Source organism: Cupressus sempervirens, chromosome 9, assembly GCF_028749045.1.
Source record: "Cupressus sempervirens isolate cs-2001-9-10 chromosome 9, ASM2874904v1, whole genome shotgun sequence".
Taxonomy (NCBI): Eukaryota; Viridiplantae; Streptophyta; class Pinopsida; order Cupressales; family Cupressaceae; genus Cupressus; species Cupressus sempervirens.
In genome coordinates this window covers 724,293,276-724,310,215 of record NC_143126.1, presented here as the reverse complement: position 1 = coordinate 724,310,215, position 16,940 = coordinate 724,293,276, and the positions used below count along the sequence as shown (strand labels likewise).

Here is a 16,940-nt window from a genome sequence, read left to right as displayed (position 1 = left end):
TTGTTATAGAATGTAATGCTGCAAGAGAGGGGATTGGAGCAATCTTGATGTAGAATAAGCATCCCATAGCATTTGAGATTAGGAAGCTCAAGATGGATAGGAGCTTCTCTATTTATGACAAGGAGATGTTTTCCATCATGCATGCAGAATCCAAACTCAAACAATGCTTGGTTTGTGATTAAGGTAGATCATAACAACTTGAAAATCTTCCTCTATTAGAAAGATTTGAATGATAGGCAACAAAAATGCATAAAATAATTCCAAGCCTATGATTTTTACATTGAGTATGTTAGGAGGAAGAATAATGTAGTGGTTGATCTACTATCTAGGAAACCTTATTTCTGCTCTATGGCTGATTAACTGATTGAAAGGCTTTCATAATGGCCAAATATGCTAAGATCATAGTTGCTTCTAATATTTTGAATGGAAAATTACAAGGTAATAGGTTAGGGTGGTTGATGAGCTCAACCTTTACAAAAATTGGGTGTATCTTGTACCGGAATCTAAGGCGATGGAAAGAATTTTGAGAGCATGTCATGGCACACCACTTGCTAGTCATCTAGGTTACTACAAAACATACAAGAAAGTAAGGGAACATTTTTCATTGAAAGGGCTCAATAATGACGTGTTGAAGCATGCTATGTAGTGTATGCTGTGGAAACAAAACAAAATGGAGGATGTATTTCTAGTCAGTTTGTTGTAGCCCCTATCATTCCAAATTAGAAATGGGAGTGTCTCAATGAAATCCACTATGGGCCTTCCAAAGGTGCAAGGTAAAGATTGTATCTATGAGATTATTGACATGATCACTACATATACTTATTTCCATGTCATTTCGTCAAAGTACAATGCAACAAACCGTGTGGGTCAAATGACTGCACCCTAGGGAAGATTACTACAATTATACTGATGACATATCAATATGCATGATTTCCTTTAAGGAATTTTATTGTTATGATTGTATTTTATTCATATACATGATCCTTGTGGATGGTAGTATTGGTAAGTGGTAATTGATCATGTTGTTGAGATTAAATTTGGTGACTATTTTAGTCTTGTTCCCCTCCAAGTCAATTATAGAGGGGTGCAAGTGGAGAAGAGCCCCTCTTGTGTGGCTCAAGTGGTGATCCTTGACGTGGGGGCCCAAATGTTGAGCCCACGATAGAGATCTAGGGGCAGCACCCTTGAAGAAAAAATTGCCCTGTATTCAATAAAGGAGTAGAAAATTATTTTGGTATGTATACAAATCTCTGTAACCCTCCAAAATGGCTGATAAATAAGTGGTTGTAGAATGTGAAAATCCATGAGATTTAAATTTGTTTCTTTGCTGGATTATAAAAATAAAAGGTAGATGTTTCTCTATGGATGTAGCCTGCATCGAGTGCATTGTGTAAAAAATCCAAGGTCCCTTGGAGACGGGGAGGCCTCTTGTACTGGCTTGACTATTTTTCAAAAATAGGAGATGGGGAGTTTTGGGGTTCTCCAGTACTGGTTTGACTATTTTTCAAAAACAGGAGACGGGTACTTGAAGACGGAATTTTTTAATAATAATTTCTAAGAAATATCATAAATGCATAATATAGTGCTTTGAAAACAAGAACAATGGAAAGTTTTAACTATGAACATTGAACATTAAAACCAAGGCAAATACTGAAGAGTCAAAGACTAATACTAAGTAGTAATGTTATTTACTCATTCAGTCATTTACTATTGTGTCATATAGAGTCAAATAGTTCATAACTTGCATTGCATATCTGATTTCTGAGTATCGCATATGATCATATCAGATTTAATAATCATTGAGATTATCATTAGATATTGAGATTTGAAATTAAAAAATATATAGTTTGATGCTAAATTGCTGATATGCAAACACAAAACTCTTGACTGTAAAAAAAATCAGAAATCTTTCTATAAAGGACTATAAATGAGGGTCAAAATCTATCTAGAACTGAAAACAAAAGTCAGAAATCTATCTCAAAATGTCTCAAAATGAGGGTCAAAATAAAATGTTATGTTTTAAAATTGCCTTTTTATCTAGAGATGCACAAGAGACTGTTTTTTGGGAACGGAGATTGGGATTCTTTGGGAAACTTTTCCATGAAGTCTCCAGCCATTTTTGAAGACTCTGGAGACTCAAAAAGTCTTGGAGACACGTCTCGAAGGAGGGAAGACATGTCTCTCTGTAAAACTGGTTAAACTATATTATTGTAAATTGTTATTTTTTCCTTTCATTTTGCATTATATTAGATATTTTTATTGCTTTAGTTTGTCTAAACTCTAACAAGTAGAGTATCAAGAGCTAAAGATTTGATGTAACAAAGTTTAAATATTGTGAAAGAATTCAAAGAAAACCTATAACTTCCTAAAACCAGCAAAAGTAGTATGGTAATCACCACCAATGAAGACAAAAATCCTCAACAAGAAAACCTTCGGTGAGGATGCAAATCCTTGTTATGATTTTTCTTAATGCAAATTCATACATTTATTGTACCAACACTAAAAATTCTCATTCCATGTCAGAATCTTACAAATTAGAGGAAGGATGGAGACGGTTATAGAACTGTTTGCCCATTTATTGCCATCACAAAGTTACAATCTGATTCCTTGAAGCAGTACTTCCCAAGTCAGTTACACCCAAATTTGTCCAAGGCTAAGCAGAGTCAAAATATCAACAAGGAATTGACAGAATAGAGGTAACCTCAGTCTGCCCACCACATAATTTTGAAGTGTCTAACCTCCAGCTAAATGAAACTCAAACATCCAAATGCACACCATATCCAACAAGTAGGCTAGGAACAAGGATTTCACATTTGACCATTCTCAGGCTGCCCTAAGGGGATATTCATACTTGTATACAATATTGAGCATAGAAGATTTGAGCTATTTGATGCAAGCACAATTAGTATTCTATTATACGTTCGTGCTATCCCCCATAATAAAGTAATTTTATGGTAACAATGTCCAATATGGCTATTTTATATTGTTTTTGTAACTAAACAATTATTTTTTGGGCAAATGTGTTCTGTGATTTTGATCACAGTAAATTATTTAGTGGAAGAATTTATTTGTGTAGCAAAGTAAGAATTCAAAAATTGCTTTTAACTCCTATTTAATTTGCCAGAATGTTCATCTTAGCAGGAAGTGTAAAAGCACTTACCACCTCCAAAGTCCTAATCCTATGAGAAACAAGTATATTCTGAATCTCCACGTAGAGATCATTTCAAAATAAAAAGACAAGTTTTTGAAATCATCCTTCATTGCCTTAACTTCTCCCTTCATAAGGTTCTGATGAGGGGGCCAAAAGTTCCTTGTAAGCATCAAGACCAACAATTTCTTCAAACTTCTCTTGCTCTGTAGCCTCCCACAAATATGGTTCAACTTGAATAAAATGAATTCCTACCACCCCTGGGAGATTCATGTTATTGTAGTGAAGAACCAAACTAGCAAGTTGTCATTGCACGTTCTCCAAGATCACTACTACATTTAATCTAGCTTTGAAGTTATCTAGAATTGGACCTCTTGACTAAAGCTTTCATTTCACTAAAGACAAGTTTTTGAAATCATCCTTCATTGCCTTAACTTCTCCCTTCATAAGGTTCTGATGAGGGGGCCAAAAGTTCCTTGTAAGCATCAAGACCAACAATTTCTTCAAACTTCTCTTGCTCTGTAGCCTCCCACAAATATGGTTCAACTTGAATAAAATGAATTCCTACCACCCCTGGGAGATTCATGTTATTGTAGTGAAGAACCAAACTAGCAAGTTGTCATTGCACGTTCTCCAAGATCACTACTACATTTAATCTAGCTTTGAAGTTATCTAGAATTGGACCTCTTGACTAAAGCTTTCCACTGTACCAAACTAGCAAGTCATTATTGCACGTTCTCCAAGATCACTACTACATTTAATCTAGCTTTGAAGTTATTTAGAATCGGACCTCTTGACTAAAGCTTTCCACTGTCCTTAAAATTCGCCTAAATCAAAACCTTCTTCACCGTATGCAATGATTGGTAGGGGATCTTAATTTTTTTTGCACTCATGGTAATCTGACATCTGGGGTCCCTCACAAAAAAGGAAAAAGTTCTTAGGTGCCATCTAGATGCTTATGTACAAATAAATGCCACCTAACCTTAGCTAGAAAGAAAACACTAGTTCAGAAGCAGCCACATAGCTTAAACACAAGGCACCAAAGCCATCATGATACCAAAAAGGAGCAAGAAATATGTGAGCACACATACTAGGGTGGGGATAATTACCCATCACAGATTAAAAATTATCTAGTACTATACCACTATGTGAATGGTCAATGTGTAGCATTAGAACAAGATGCGACAGAAAAAAAACAATCTAACAAGGGTTTGGAGAGGCAACATCCCACCAAGGAATCCTATCAAAGCATTCCCAATGAAGGTGGTGAGTCATTGAATCATTAAGAGGGTAGATAATGGATTCCAAGAGATACTCACATTTGCAACAGTATTACATGCCCGATTGCCTTCTCTATAGCAATGCATTAAGGATGCATTAGAGAAGTTCTTGCAAACACTAAGCCTTAATCAGGCAACCTAGAGATATTCAAAATTTGGACGATTTTGATTCTTAATCCTTGTAATAAAAAAATTCAAATCATTTTTGACCATGCTTACACCCTTTTTATAAAGCCAAATTCAAACCTACTACTAAAGCTAGCTATTTCGTTTCATTATTTGTGTTATCATTTATGTGAAGAGAGCCCACATGAATCAAGCCACCATTGGAATCTCTACCAATTATGTCTCCTCCATCTCAATCTAGATTCCCTTTAGATGCACCATTTCACAGATTTTTAATTTTTGCGATGTGCAGGATATCTCTGAACAATTTAACCATGCAATCAACTTAAAACTAAAACCTAGAGCACATTATCTAGCCATGGAAGGCTACAACTGGGGTCATGTAAGAATGTTTGTTAACTTTTGTTGATAAAATTTAATGAGTCAATTGGGGGTGTTTGCTAAACAATATACTTTCTATCAAAAACACTTTTCTTCATTGACAAGGGCAATTCATTTAATATATTAGTGTCCATGAAATATCGAATTTGGTCCATGGAAGTAAAAGAATACAACGTATAGATCACAAAAAGGAGTGTCGGGGCACATCCTATGAAAAATAAAAAACAAAAAGTGAATGGTGAAACAAAGGAAAGTAAGTGTGTTCGAAAGATAATCTTTAAAGCCATTTGCAATCCTCACATTCAAGGCCAATAGGAATTGTGTTTATGGAATGAGGTCATGGGGGTCAATAGGTTTGCCATGCCTAGTAGATCTACTATGTGAACTTGGAAGTTGGTAGGAGACCTCTTCCTATCGAAGTAAGAGAGCTGGAAGTAGGAAAAAATCAATCTACAATGAGGTTCTCTTGTACAGATTCTTCTAGAAAGTCATTGACAAATGTCAAATATGTCATACATCTTGAAGGAAAGATATTGAGTCCACATAAGGCTCTTGAAAGCTTGTATAGAACCAACCAAGTCTTTGAAGAGACCAAAAAGTGTCCACTGATCTCATATTGGGAAGACATTTCGAATGCAAGATGCTCCTTAGACTCAGCATTTAAGGAGCATATCTAATAAATTCCATGATTTTCCCTAAATTTTGTTCACAAGTTCACCTTCCATTCCATTTTATATGTTATCAATAATTTGCATTCCTTTAACTAAATTTGCAATTCCACAAGAAGTTTTGAGCATTTACCTGCAGTATGTAGAAACAATAGGAGATTGAGTCTGATAGAAATGTCTAGTTAATTTAACATTTGATAAATGTTTTTTGTCTACAGAGGGTAGCAGAAAAATAAATGAAAGGGGAGTTGGATATTATAATGATCTCATAAATGAGCTTCTCAGTAAAGGCAATCCTCTTTCCATTCTTTTCTTCCTACAAAACCCCTGTTTTGTATTGCTTTGTATCATATTATGGTATACAACAAGACATTCTAAGGGCTCAGAATGTTTTATGTGACAGGAATACAGCCATTCATCACATTGTGTCACTATGATATTCCTCAGGCCTTGGAAGACCAATATGGCGGATGGCTGAATCCACGCATTGTGTAAAATCCTATTTTCTCTACTCTCCTTTTTGATAAAAAGTTGATGATTTAGCTCTTGCTTTGAGAGTGGTTTGTTTGCAGAGAATTTCATTGCCAGGATTTTTCAATATGCCTGCTTATACTATTTGAGACCACCTCTTTGGCTTCTCTGCTGGAACAATAAACAGGATTAAATGGTTACAAACTTACAAGCTAATATTGAACACTGCCCTTACTATGGGTTCATACTTCAGCAAAGAGGCTAGAAATGATGGAATTCAAATTTTTTCATAATAAATCTAGGAAACTCTTGGCGAAGATTCAACAAACTCAAAGGCATGTGTATTTTCGTTTTGTTTATCAGAGATGATTTTGCTCGGTATGCAGCAGCTTGCTTTGAGATGTTTGGAGACAGAGTGAAATACTGGACTACGTTCAATGAGCCCAATGTCTTCATACCAATGGGATATGAAACAGGGGGATATCCTCCACAAAGATGCTCTGCTTCCTTGTGGAATTGCAGTGCTGGCAACTCTTCAATAGAGCCTTACGTTGCTGGCCATAACCTACTGCGTGCTCATGCCTCAGCTGTGGATGTCTACAGAAGACAATTTCAGGTCATTTGTCATTTTAAAATTAATATTTTAGCAATATACTCTTTAATCCTTTCCCTCATAGCTATTAATGAGGCCTGAAACAATGTAACCCAATCAAACTGCACATTTGATTCCAAAAAAAGGTTCTAATATGATACAATTAACACAGAACAATCATGATGCAATTTTAAAAAAAAGCTTTTCAGAAAAGATTTATCAAGTGTAATTTGACACTGCAAGGATTAATGAGCATCAGCTGACATCTGGAATTGAAAAGGCAGGCTCATCAAGGAGGTTTCATTGGAATAGTCATTTCATCAGCATGGTTCGAACCGCTTACAAACTCCTCAGAAGACCTTGAAGCCAAGGACAGAATCCATGCTTTCCATAATTCTTGGTACTATTCCTGCTTAAATTTTCATTTTCAAGTAATAGAATATTATATTATTTTATTTCAGTTTAACTTAGTCATTGATAAAATCTGATTATCTGAACAAGAATTTGGTAAACATTCTTTATTTTGCTCTAAGAGTGGTTTATTTAAAGTATTACTTTGCCAAGCGCTCCTGGAACTAATTGAGTTTCATACGTAATGTGGGAGATTATGGGCTTATCTGCTAAATTTTAAAGTTTAAACCCATCATCATGAGCCACTCAATTTTTGTGAAGTAGTAGAATAGTAAAATTGAAGTCTGTGTGATGACAAAGACTGTTTTGGAAAAGCCAAAATTCAGGCTCATGCTGTGAAGATAAAATGTTACAAACCAGCTAACTTACTGTTAGAGGGAACTGAAGACCTTAATGGAAAATAATCCTTGTTTGAATTGTGTTCAGCCTATAAGTTTAAAACTAGAGGAAGTCTGAGTTTTATTGACCACAAAATTCAGGGCATTTGTTCATCGCCCAATGGATCACCTGAGTTTCCCAAGATGTACCATGGAAGATTATCACCCATTATAAGCTTTCCACAGCTTCTGGGAAAGGAGAATAGTAGAATGTCAACTGGCAGGATAAGATTTTTCTTACTGCTTTCTTGAATTCTTCCAAATCAGAATTGCTGCGCCAATGAAAAGGAGGTGGAAAGAATGGCAACTGGCAACTCAGTTTTTTCAACTGGAAAGCCTCATCTTGTCAGCACAGATTAAGCTTTCCTCCTCTTCCATAAAGTGAAACAGGTTCATTCAAGTTGATGATAAACCATTGACCTTGGCTTTCCTAATCAGGCTCATCACTTGAGAGTCTGAGACATCCTTCACCTTGATGATATATGGATACTAGGAGTATTCTGCTCTCTTGGAACACATGAAAAACTGTTGTAGCCTTCCCTCAAGGACAAATATTTTGTTGAAATGGTATTCTTCTCAGTTCCTCAGTTGACTATTAAGCTCTCTCTGCTCATCTAAAGCAATTTTCTCAAGGATGGGTGCTAGCTATCTTTATGCAATTTCTTGCTCTTTCCTCTAAATGTTTTAATAAAGGTATCCCTCCTGTTTAGTTGCGCACTAAGATGGGAAGAAGCCATTTTGGGGACTAGGAATTCAGGAGAATGTTATTTCAAAGTCTATATGGCAAACTGTTCTTAATCATTTGTGGAGATCAGAGTGTAGTGCAATTCTTTACGAATCATTATCTTATCTGGAGATTGCAATTTTAGTGCTTCATTTAGAATTCTTTTTCAGTTTGCCTCTTTATAAAGCTGGCTAAACAGTTGGAGTAGGTCCAAGAACAGACACAGCTGAAAGATAATCAGGGGTTGAATGTCCTATTCCAATTCTTGAAGAATGACTTTTAAGAACTCCTCTATGGGCTGTGCTTCTCACAAAAGTTTTATCATGGCTTATTATGAGACAGTGGGCATGCTATGTAATCTGAAATCTTTTCTTATATTTTGAGGCCTGCCTGGTCATGATTCTCTGCTATGAAGCCTTTCCTGGGCTGCACTAGCTACAGCTTTATTGTTCTATCTTGTTGCTTGTGTTTGGTATAGTCATCTGCTATTTAACAAAACTCTCTTTTTGTTGTTTGTTTATTCTCAGCTTTGTTCATTATATATATTCGCCACATAATCCTATCAAATTCAATTCCTCTTTTGATTAGCCATGATGATTTGTCTCTAAAAACTGAGAATGTGAAGATCTTTTTCCAGGTTTTTGGATCCCATAGTGTTTGGAGAATACCCAGCCATTATGCGGAAATTGCTGGGAAAACACCTGCCCACTATCTCAGAGGATTTGCGCCACAAACTTAGAGGCTCATTTGATTTCATTGGTTTAAATTACTACAGTTCATTGTATGCAACAAGTACTTCATTTGTGAAGAATTCTCCCCCGCGCGAAATCCACGGCGATTCCTTAACTAAAGTTACAGGTGAGAGAAACATTTCATAAAGTTTCTTCCGGTTTACCAAATCTTATTTACCATCTCAATGAATCCTATTTTATTTCCTAAAAGTACATGCTAAGACACTGCAATAAGAAAACCTCAAAAAATTGAAGCAAATCTGCTGGTAAATATGAGGTATTTGATTTGCCTTTTAATTCTATTGACAGACGAAAGAGATGGCATTCCCATTGGTAAAAAGGTTAGTTTACCAAGCACAAATGGCCTTTGGTATATCTATCATTTAACTTCAATAAATTCAAAATTTGAATTGTCATGTGACAGATGTACCCACCAAATATGGTTTGTGTACCCTACGGAATTGAAAAGATAGTAAATTATGTGAAGACCAGATATTCCAATCCACTTCTATTTGTATCAGAAAATGGTAAATCGAAATTTTTAGTTTGTTCATTATTTTAAATAATTCAAAGTAAGATACAAACATTTAACCCTTCTCTTAAATTGTATCCATTGCAGGTTTCGGCAACAAGGGGAATGACAACCTCCCTTTCTTGGAGATATTGAACGATACATTTAGAGTGGAATGCATCCAAAATGCTCTCAAGTATTTGGAAAAATCTGTCAGGTTTAAAATCTTGAAGACTGAAATTAAAATGTTAATACAATAGCATATTAACAAAATTTGTCTCGTTTCAAATTTGCGCCATGAAATGTAACAGTAAACTTGTGGCAACAGGCAGGGAGCAGATGTGCGAGGATATTTTGTTTGGTCTTTGCTAGATAACTTCGAATGGATATATGGATACACCTCCAAATTTGGTATGTACCATATTGATTTTAATGATGGACTACAACGCTATCCCAAGTTATCAGCCTACTGGTATCGTAATTTCTTGCAAGGAAAGAGTGAGGGGCATACAGAGGAATTCTTGACAGATTTTACAAAGAAATATGCAGGAAATCTCAACCCTATCATAGCAGAAGCCTGAGAACGTTGCTCAAGTTCTGGCTTTTATACTTTTCTGCTTTTATTTTTGTGTGGTTATAATCTTAATCTGACATTACTTATATATGATTTAAAGATCAAGAAAAATCAGATATATATAAATGTACATAAGTGTTTTAAATGAATAAAGTAATAGTTATATGTACATTTATATAGTTATAAGCGACTCGTCTCAACTTTTAAATAGAAAATTAATTTATAGTTGTAATTTGCTTTTCATTAAAAATTATATGGGCAAAAAATATTCAGGGTGTTTTATAATTCTTTATTATAACAATATAAATGTATTAAACTCATTTTAATTTTTTTTATGTTTCATGTTAAAAAATAATAATTAAAAAAAAAAAAAAAAGATCTATTTTACAGTGTTACTTGTGGTAAAATATAATTAAGGTAATTTTATCCATTGTGTTGGAAGTACAAAACCCCATCTCATTTGTGAATACGACACAAACCTTCATGCAAAGTAAAATGTAAATTGTGTTTACATTAGGTTGATGGAAGTTTTTTTAAAATATTTTTTTTGTATTGAACAAAGCTGAAATACATAAAAAGGTAACACTTCAAGAAAAAATAATTTAGATGTTAAAAAATAATAAGAATAAGATACAATGAGCAACAAAAGTTTGGAGACATCTTCCAATTAGCTTACAATATATACATCATTCACAATTGATACATCGGGTATATCAAAACTTTTGTAACTTCTAAGAACAGTTGACCTTTCCCTTATGCAACTCGAGATAATGACACCACTTTTATATTTTCTACACATCTTTTTCTTTTATACTAATAAAAGAAAATGAAAAATGCATTTTGAAAAACAAGGTTTGTAAGTTTTCAAGATTTTTATTATTATTATTATATAAGAGGTTGATAGGCTATTATATACGGAACACTTTGATCTCACCTGTTGAAAGAATACTGTCGATTACAAGTTTGTGAGGAAGTGGCATTTCAAATAGTTGTTGAGGGAACCTCCACACGGTTAATTGACATTGAAGTTTGATCATGCAGAAGCAAGTCTTAACCTTGATGATGTCATAATACTGAAACGATGATTTGATGTGTGGAAAAAATATTAGAAATTTCCATTATGTGCGATGAAGGGAATTCTACACAATATTAGAAGTTCAAATGCGCCAAAAATGGTATCCCAACCTAGAACATGAGTTCATGCAACAAAGTTAAGAGTTTTGCAAATATATGTGGCAGTGATAATTATTCTATAGCAGGTTTCTTATATAGTTTTGTTGGCTTGATATTAAATTTGGCCATATTTTTTAAATTTTCATCATCTCAACTAAGGTTTCTTGTGGGGTAACAATACCTATGCTATGGCTGATATTTGTCCAAAATTAGCTTCTAGCTTGTTGGTAAATAGATTTGTCACTTAGAAAATACGTGATTTAGCCCAATGGAATGTGTGGCAAATCGATATCTCCAACAGTTGGATAGGCCCTTGATATTTGACCTTCCTCTGTGTTTAGAGGGGCATCTCCCTCGTAAGATAAATTTTTTGATTTTTCAATAAAGATGATTAGAACTCACAATATAAAAAGGAAACCATTGATAGAAAATGCACCACATGACTTCAATGTTTTCATAAAATCAATGTAAGCTGTTAATGAAAACAATCAAGAACTACACTTGAGAGCTATCACTGACACAATGTTGATTCAATAATTCATGAGCATTTGTACAATACCGTGGAAAACACCCATTACAAAGAAAGAATCAACATTTCAACATTTCAAATATGTAGAAAGAGAGAACGCAAAGTGTACCTTCTTTGTTTCTTAGCACCAAGAACATAAGAAATGATTGATTACAAGAACAACAATTGTATGCATTTTCCAAAAATTGCCTTGTTATCAAAACATAAGTGTTCCCTGTCTCCAAGTCCAAAAAAGTTCCTTATTACATTGAGGTTCATAAATTTATAGCTATTCTAGCATAACTAACCTTTCGGGTTCGTAACTACTCAAAAAGTTAGAGTTTGGATTACTTCAAAGATAGTTCGTAACCAACTCTAACTTTCAATGCTTAACTACAGTTAGAAAAAGTTAAGACAATGGCCAAAACCAAAATTAATTCTAAAGTTGACCTCTTTACAAAATACATAAACAAAAATATGAGACAACTTTAGATATATCCACTTCTAACTTTCAACTATGATTACTGATATTTCCTGAGCTTGCTCTTTGATCTGTAAGTGTTGTGAGTAGTTGAGTCAAGTTTGCCTTGTATGCTCTAAATGATTTGATGACCTGTGCCAAAGCCTTGTTTTTAATGATGATTAAACTTTGCATTTTTAGCTTGCATAGATTGTGTCTCTTTCTAACTTCATCCAACTCTAGGATGTAACCTGGTAAGTTTTAATACAGGAGTCCAACGCCGTTGAGACATTACTCAATCTCGTCATAATGCTAGCATCTGAACTTTGTTTATTGCCAAGTTCGGTGTTGATTTTTACCTCTATGCATTCCAAAATGGAAGATAGGCCTGGATCTTGAGTGTGTTCACTAATAGGAATACCTTCTACAATCATCGATATATTCCCCAAGGCCTTCTTTTTCAGTAGCTTGCAGGAGTTTAAGAATTGCTCTGCTTCTTCCAATTGTTGATTCATGCTATCAATCTTCCATTTGATGTTTTCTAGCCATATGTCAATTTGCTCTTCTTCTCCACTGGTGACTAACTTCAACGATTTGACTATATCGTTGTCCATTCCTTTAAACTCTACTAAATTAGCATCAATTTCTTTCCAGAATGTTTGTTGTTCCTTGAGAGTTGTTAACTCTTTTTGAATGTTTTGTTGTATATGATCTGCCTTAGTAAATGTGACCTTAACTTCCTGAAATAGGCTTGATGCTCATTCTTTCATGCATTTTATCCATGCCTTTACCATCTTACATTAAGTTTGGCATTCTCCTATGTCTTGGATGGTTTCTTCTTCAAACATCTTCTTGGGATCTCTTGTAATTTCTGTAGATGAGCTAGGATCTGGAAAAGAATCACCGACCACCAATTAGATGCATGAAGAGAGGGCTCCAACTTGACACTTGAGTTGATTCTTAGCTTGTTTATCTCTCCTTGACTGTTCCATCAAGACAACAACTGGCACTTGAAAATTGTGCTCTCTTCTCTCACGGGTGGTTTGGCGTAGATCCACTTTAATTATGCTAAAATCAACTTCGCTTGCCTCATTCATGTCTTTCTTTGCAATTGGTTGTGCAATTTCAACAAATAAGTTTCCTGAGGTAGGATTCACTGCCATTCTAGAATCTATTCTAGTCTTCTTTATCTTTGCACCTTTATGCACTAAATCAACTATGACATCCAGATTTGGTGCTTCCAATTGGATCATCCTTTTCTTCTTCCTCTCTAAACTTTTTTGCAACCAAGATGTTGAGGTATTGGTAGATGGGCCGATTACTGAAGGAACCTGTAGGATTGTAGATGATAAATCCAAATGTACATTTTCTACAATTGGCACCTCTTGAGTTGCTTCCACACTTTCAAGAGACAATGAGCGTGCAGGGGATGTTATGGATTGAATCATCTCATCTACAAATGATGACGGTAAAGCATTCATCTCGGGAGCTTCCTCTATCATCCTTTGAATTGGTTTTAAAGTCTTCTCCTTGGGTTTTGATCTCCTCTTCCTAGTGACTGCGTTGAGTTCACATGCTGAATCTAGATGAACTCCTTTATTCGGATCTTCACCATCATCTCCACCTTGTGTGTTATGTAAAGAACCAAAAGAAGTAGGGATAGAAGATGGAATGGCTGAAACTGATGTACCTTCCTAGGAATTGTTATTTTTCTTTGAGCTGCCTCTTCCTGTTGATCTAGTAGTTGTGACTTCTTTAACTTTATTCTTTAACCAATTTTCAGTTCGTTGAATCACAAATAAGGTCCTTTCCTTGAGGTCTTTCAATTTCGACAGAGACCAATTAATATACGACAATTCTAACAACTGTATTCACTTGAAGAAGAAAGGATCAATTAAGCTTGACCCATCCTCTTTTATGCCTGTCACATCCCATCCCATTTTGTAATCAATGATTTGTTGTACTGTGAATCTCATCCAATCCCTTCTCCTCACTTCGAAGTCATTTTCACAGTTCACCTAATAATCTTCCATTGTAGGGAAATGGAGATAGCTTGGTCCAAGTGCCAAGTTATTTTTAACATACTCGCTGCCATCAAATGGGAAGCGAAAATGGAAAGAGTGTAAAGTTATGTTCACCATGGATCTCTCGATATTTTGAGCATATGAAGAAGAAAGATAACTGTAGTGCCCCAATACTGATTGGGAAAGGAATTGATCTTTTGTTCTTGCACTTTTTGTTTACCTGACCAATTTGCCTGCAAACTTTTGAAAGCACCAACCTGTCATCTATTAAGCGAGGCAACATGACAGGACAATCTTGAAATCCTCCAATGTGGATGTAGGTGAATCGGGGGTATTGTATGAAGCTACCATAAGTACTGATGAGACTAGCTACTTTACGAGAAATTCAAAGTCCTATATCTCCTTGTAGCTCATTGGGTGTGAGCATAGAAAAAGCATCGTTCACCCTGCAGAAGAGCACATTGCTTTCTTTTAATTGCAATTGGGGGTAATAATTATAAATTTGTGTGGTTAAGTTATACTCCCCATAAGGATTAAGACCAAGCCATGACTTCATACTAGCAATTGCATACATTAGGTACGACAACATGTAAAACCCCTGACTTGCATTGAATCCGGTTACCTGGTGATGAAGGGCATCACTAATCATTTCTCCCCAATCTATAAATTGTTTTCTAGTGGTGATGGTACTAATGTACAAAAACATCCAATCTTGAAAATCTTCAACAATCTGATTTCCCACTACCTTGTTGAGAAGAATTATCATACCAAAAATGTCTTCATTAAAGATATTTCTGAGTAACACTCTTGGTAACTGTGTTTGTCCTCTTCTAGGTTGATCCAACCAACTCGTAGAAATGACATTCAGACATGTTTTCTTATTCTGATGGAAGTATCCTTGAGCACCTTCTTTAGAGATTTCTATGAATTCTTCTCTTACTGGCAATTTGAATGTGATGGAGATAGACACTAGATCAAACCTCGCCACGATATTACCTCTTGAGGTCTTGATATCCTTGGAATTCTGATCATATGGCTTGATACATTCCAAAACTAGTTTTGCACATTGAACTGCAAGTGGGAGTCCTCCTGCATGGGATAGACCACTTTCCAATGTTCGTTGCGCTAGAGTTGATTTACCTTCTTTGCTCATCATTTTCCAAAAGTCTACAATTTCCATATGTCCCATCTTTGTATCTGATATCTTGGGAAGTGTGCTTGTTAGTATCATGGGAGGCTCCTTACCTTGGAATTTGTACCTCATAGTATTGCTTACAACTCCTTGTCCTCATGTGATGTCAAATGTGAAGTCAATGTTCCCTTTGCCTCATATCAAACTCTTTGTTCCATTTCCTTGAGGCAATTGTAAAACTTTATCAAAATCTCCATTTCACTCGTAGGTTCCATAATTTATTTGGAGCATTCAAATAATTGAAATGATAAGCTTTGTAAATAGGAAGTTGAGAATTGAGCTCTCCTTTCACGACGGTGTCTCAACGACATTATTGTTTTATTTCAAGTCTATCATTTTATGATAGAACAACGCCTTTAACATATTGAAAATCATATAGGCGCAACTCTATGCATGGTTCTTATTTTTCTGTGTATCCACGTCTTCAAATAAGCTATATATTGCATTCACAAGATATTTTTAAACCTTTATCAATACCATTTTGGTCCATTTACTTCTTCTAAATAGTGCACACATTTTATATACAATAGAGGCATTATGTCAAATAGTTTCCATGCATTTTGATGTTTCCATTGAACTGTTGCAGGGTAGGAAGATGTGGGTTACTTCACATTCTCTTTTTAAGAGCATTGACTCCCCAATAAATATTTTATTCTACACGGGCTCTTGTCAACTATGGAGTGTGTTAAAATAGAAACTTGATGATGTATTCAATCAAATACATGGCATGTTCCCCCTTGATTTTATGCTTCGATATTTTGGATGTAGTGAGAATCGCTTAAAAGCTACACTCTTCCTGAATATAGCATTTGGTATTGCATCAAACACTTGAATGCTTCAGTATATTGCCATGTATTGTGCCTTTTGTTTTTGAGTCTCAAAGGTATCGAGTTCCTTTTCTCTGACTTTAGATAGAGCATGAGCATCTCGTAAAACAATTCACATGCCTGGTCTAAGCTTGTTTGACGCAGATTTTAGTGCCTTATTCGCATACCTCCCTTCATTCCAATGCTTTCAATGCATTGTGTCAAAAAACCACAACTCATTTCATATTCCCATCAAGGCAGCGGGTTGGAGAAATGATGGGCAATTTTGCCAAGAGGTTCACATCTACGCTAAATAGGGTGAAATTTTAGTCTAACAATCAAACCGCTATTGGCTGGGGAGTTATACATTCATTCAAATAGTTTACATGCTTTACACCTACGGCTGCATTGGGTTGAGGACATAAAACCAAACAGTTTATTGCCTTTTCTATCTCCTCTTTGGCATCCTCGGTTTTGTATTTGATAATTTGTCAAATGGGTTTAATGCTGAATCCTTTGACATGGTCATATTTGGTTTTTGTGGAAACCATTGAACAAAGCTGTGTCTTGCCTCTACTTCAAACTTTTCTTTCTTGCGGTTGGAATTAAATAGCTCATGTGCATGGTGATGTCTTGATAAAACTTGGCTCTTTTACCTTCTACCTACGTTCCATGGTTCAAGTGCTTACAACCACCGTAGCGTAGTTCATGGAAGTGATAGCAATTACATTTAGTCAAACATATCATGTGCTACATCTATGCTTCCATTGAATATTTTTCTTC

The 16,940-nt window shown here is 35.3% G+C and overlaps 1 protein-coding gene across 1 annotated transcript in view; it reads left to right on the top strand.

Annotated features, from left to right (window-relative positions):
• LOC149540760 (coniferin beta-glucosidase-like) overlaps positions 1–10,180 on the top strand; it is a 39,774-nt gene extending 29,594 nt beyond the window's left edge. Inside the window, exons 5-13 of the mRNA XM_089801852.1 lie at positions 5,822–5,893; positions 6,007–6,094; positions 6,438–6,690; positions 6,951–7,066; positions 8,816–9,036; positions 9,219–9,250; positions 9,334–9,436; positions 9,529–9,637; positions 9,749–10,180. Of these exons, the coding sequence (XP_089657978.1) occupies positions 5,822–5,893; positions 6,007–6,094; positions 6,438–6,690; positions 6,951–7,066; positions 8,816–9,036; positions 9,219–9,250; positions 9,334–9,436; positions 9,529–9,637; positions 9,749–10,001 (1,247 nt within the window). The 3' untranslated portion in view covers positions 10,002–10,180. The remainder of the gene's footprint in view (positions 1–5,821; positions 5,894–6,006; positions 6,095–6,437; positions 6,691–6,950; positions 7,067–8,815; positions 9,037–9,218; positions 9,251–9,333; positions 9,437–9,528; positions 9,638–9,748) is intronic.
• Positions 10,181–16,940: the final 6,760 nt, after the last annotated feature.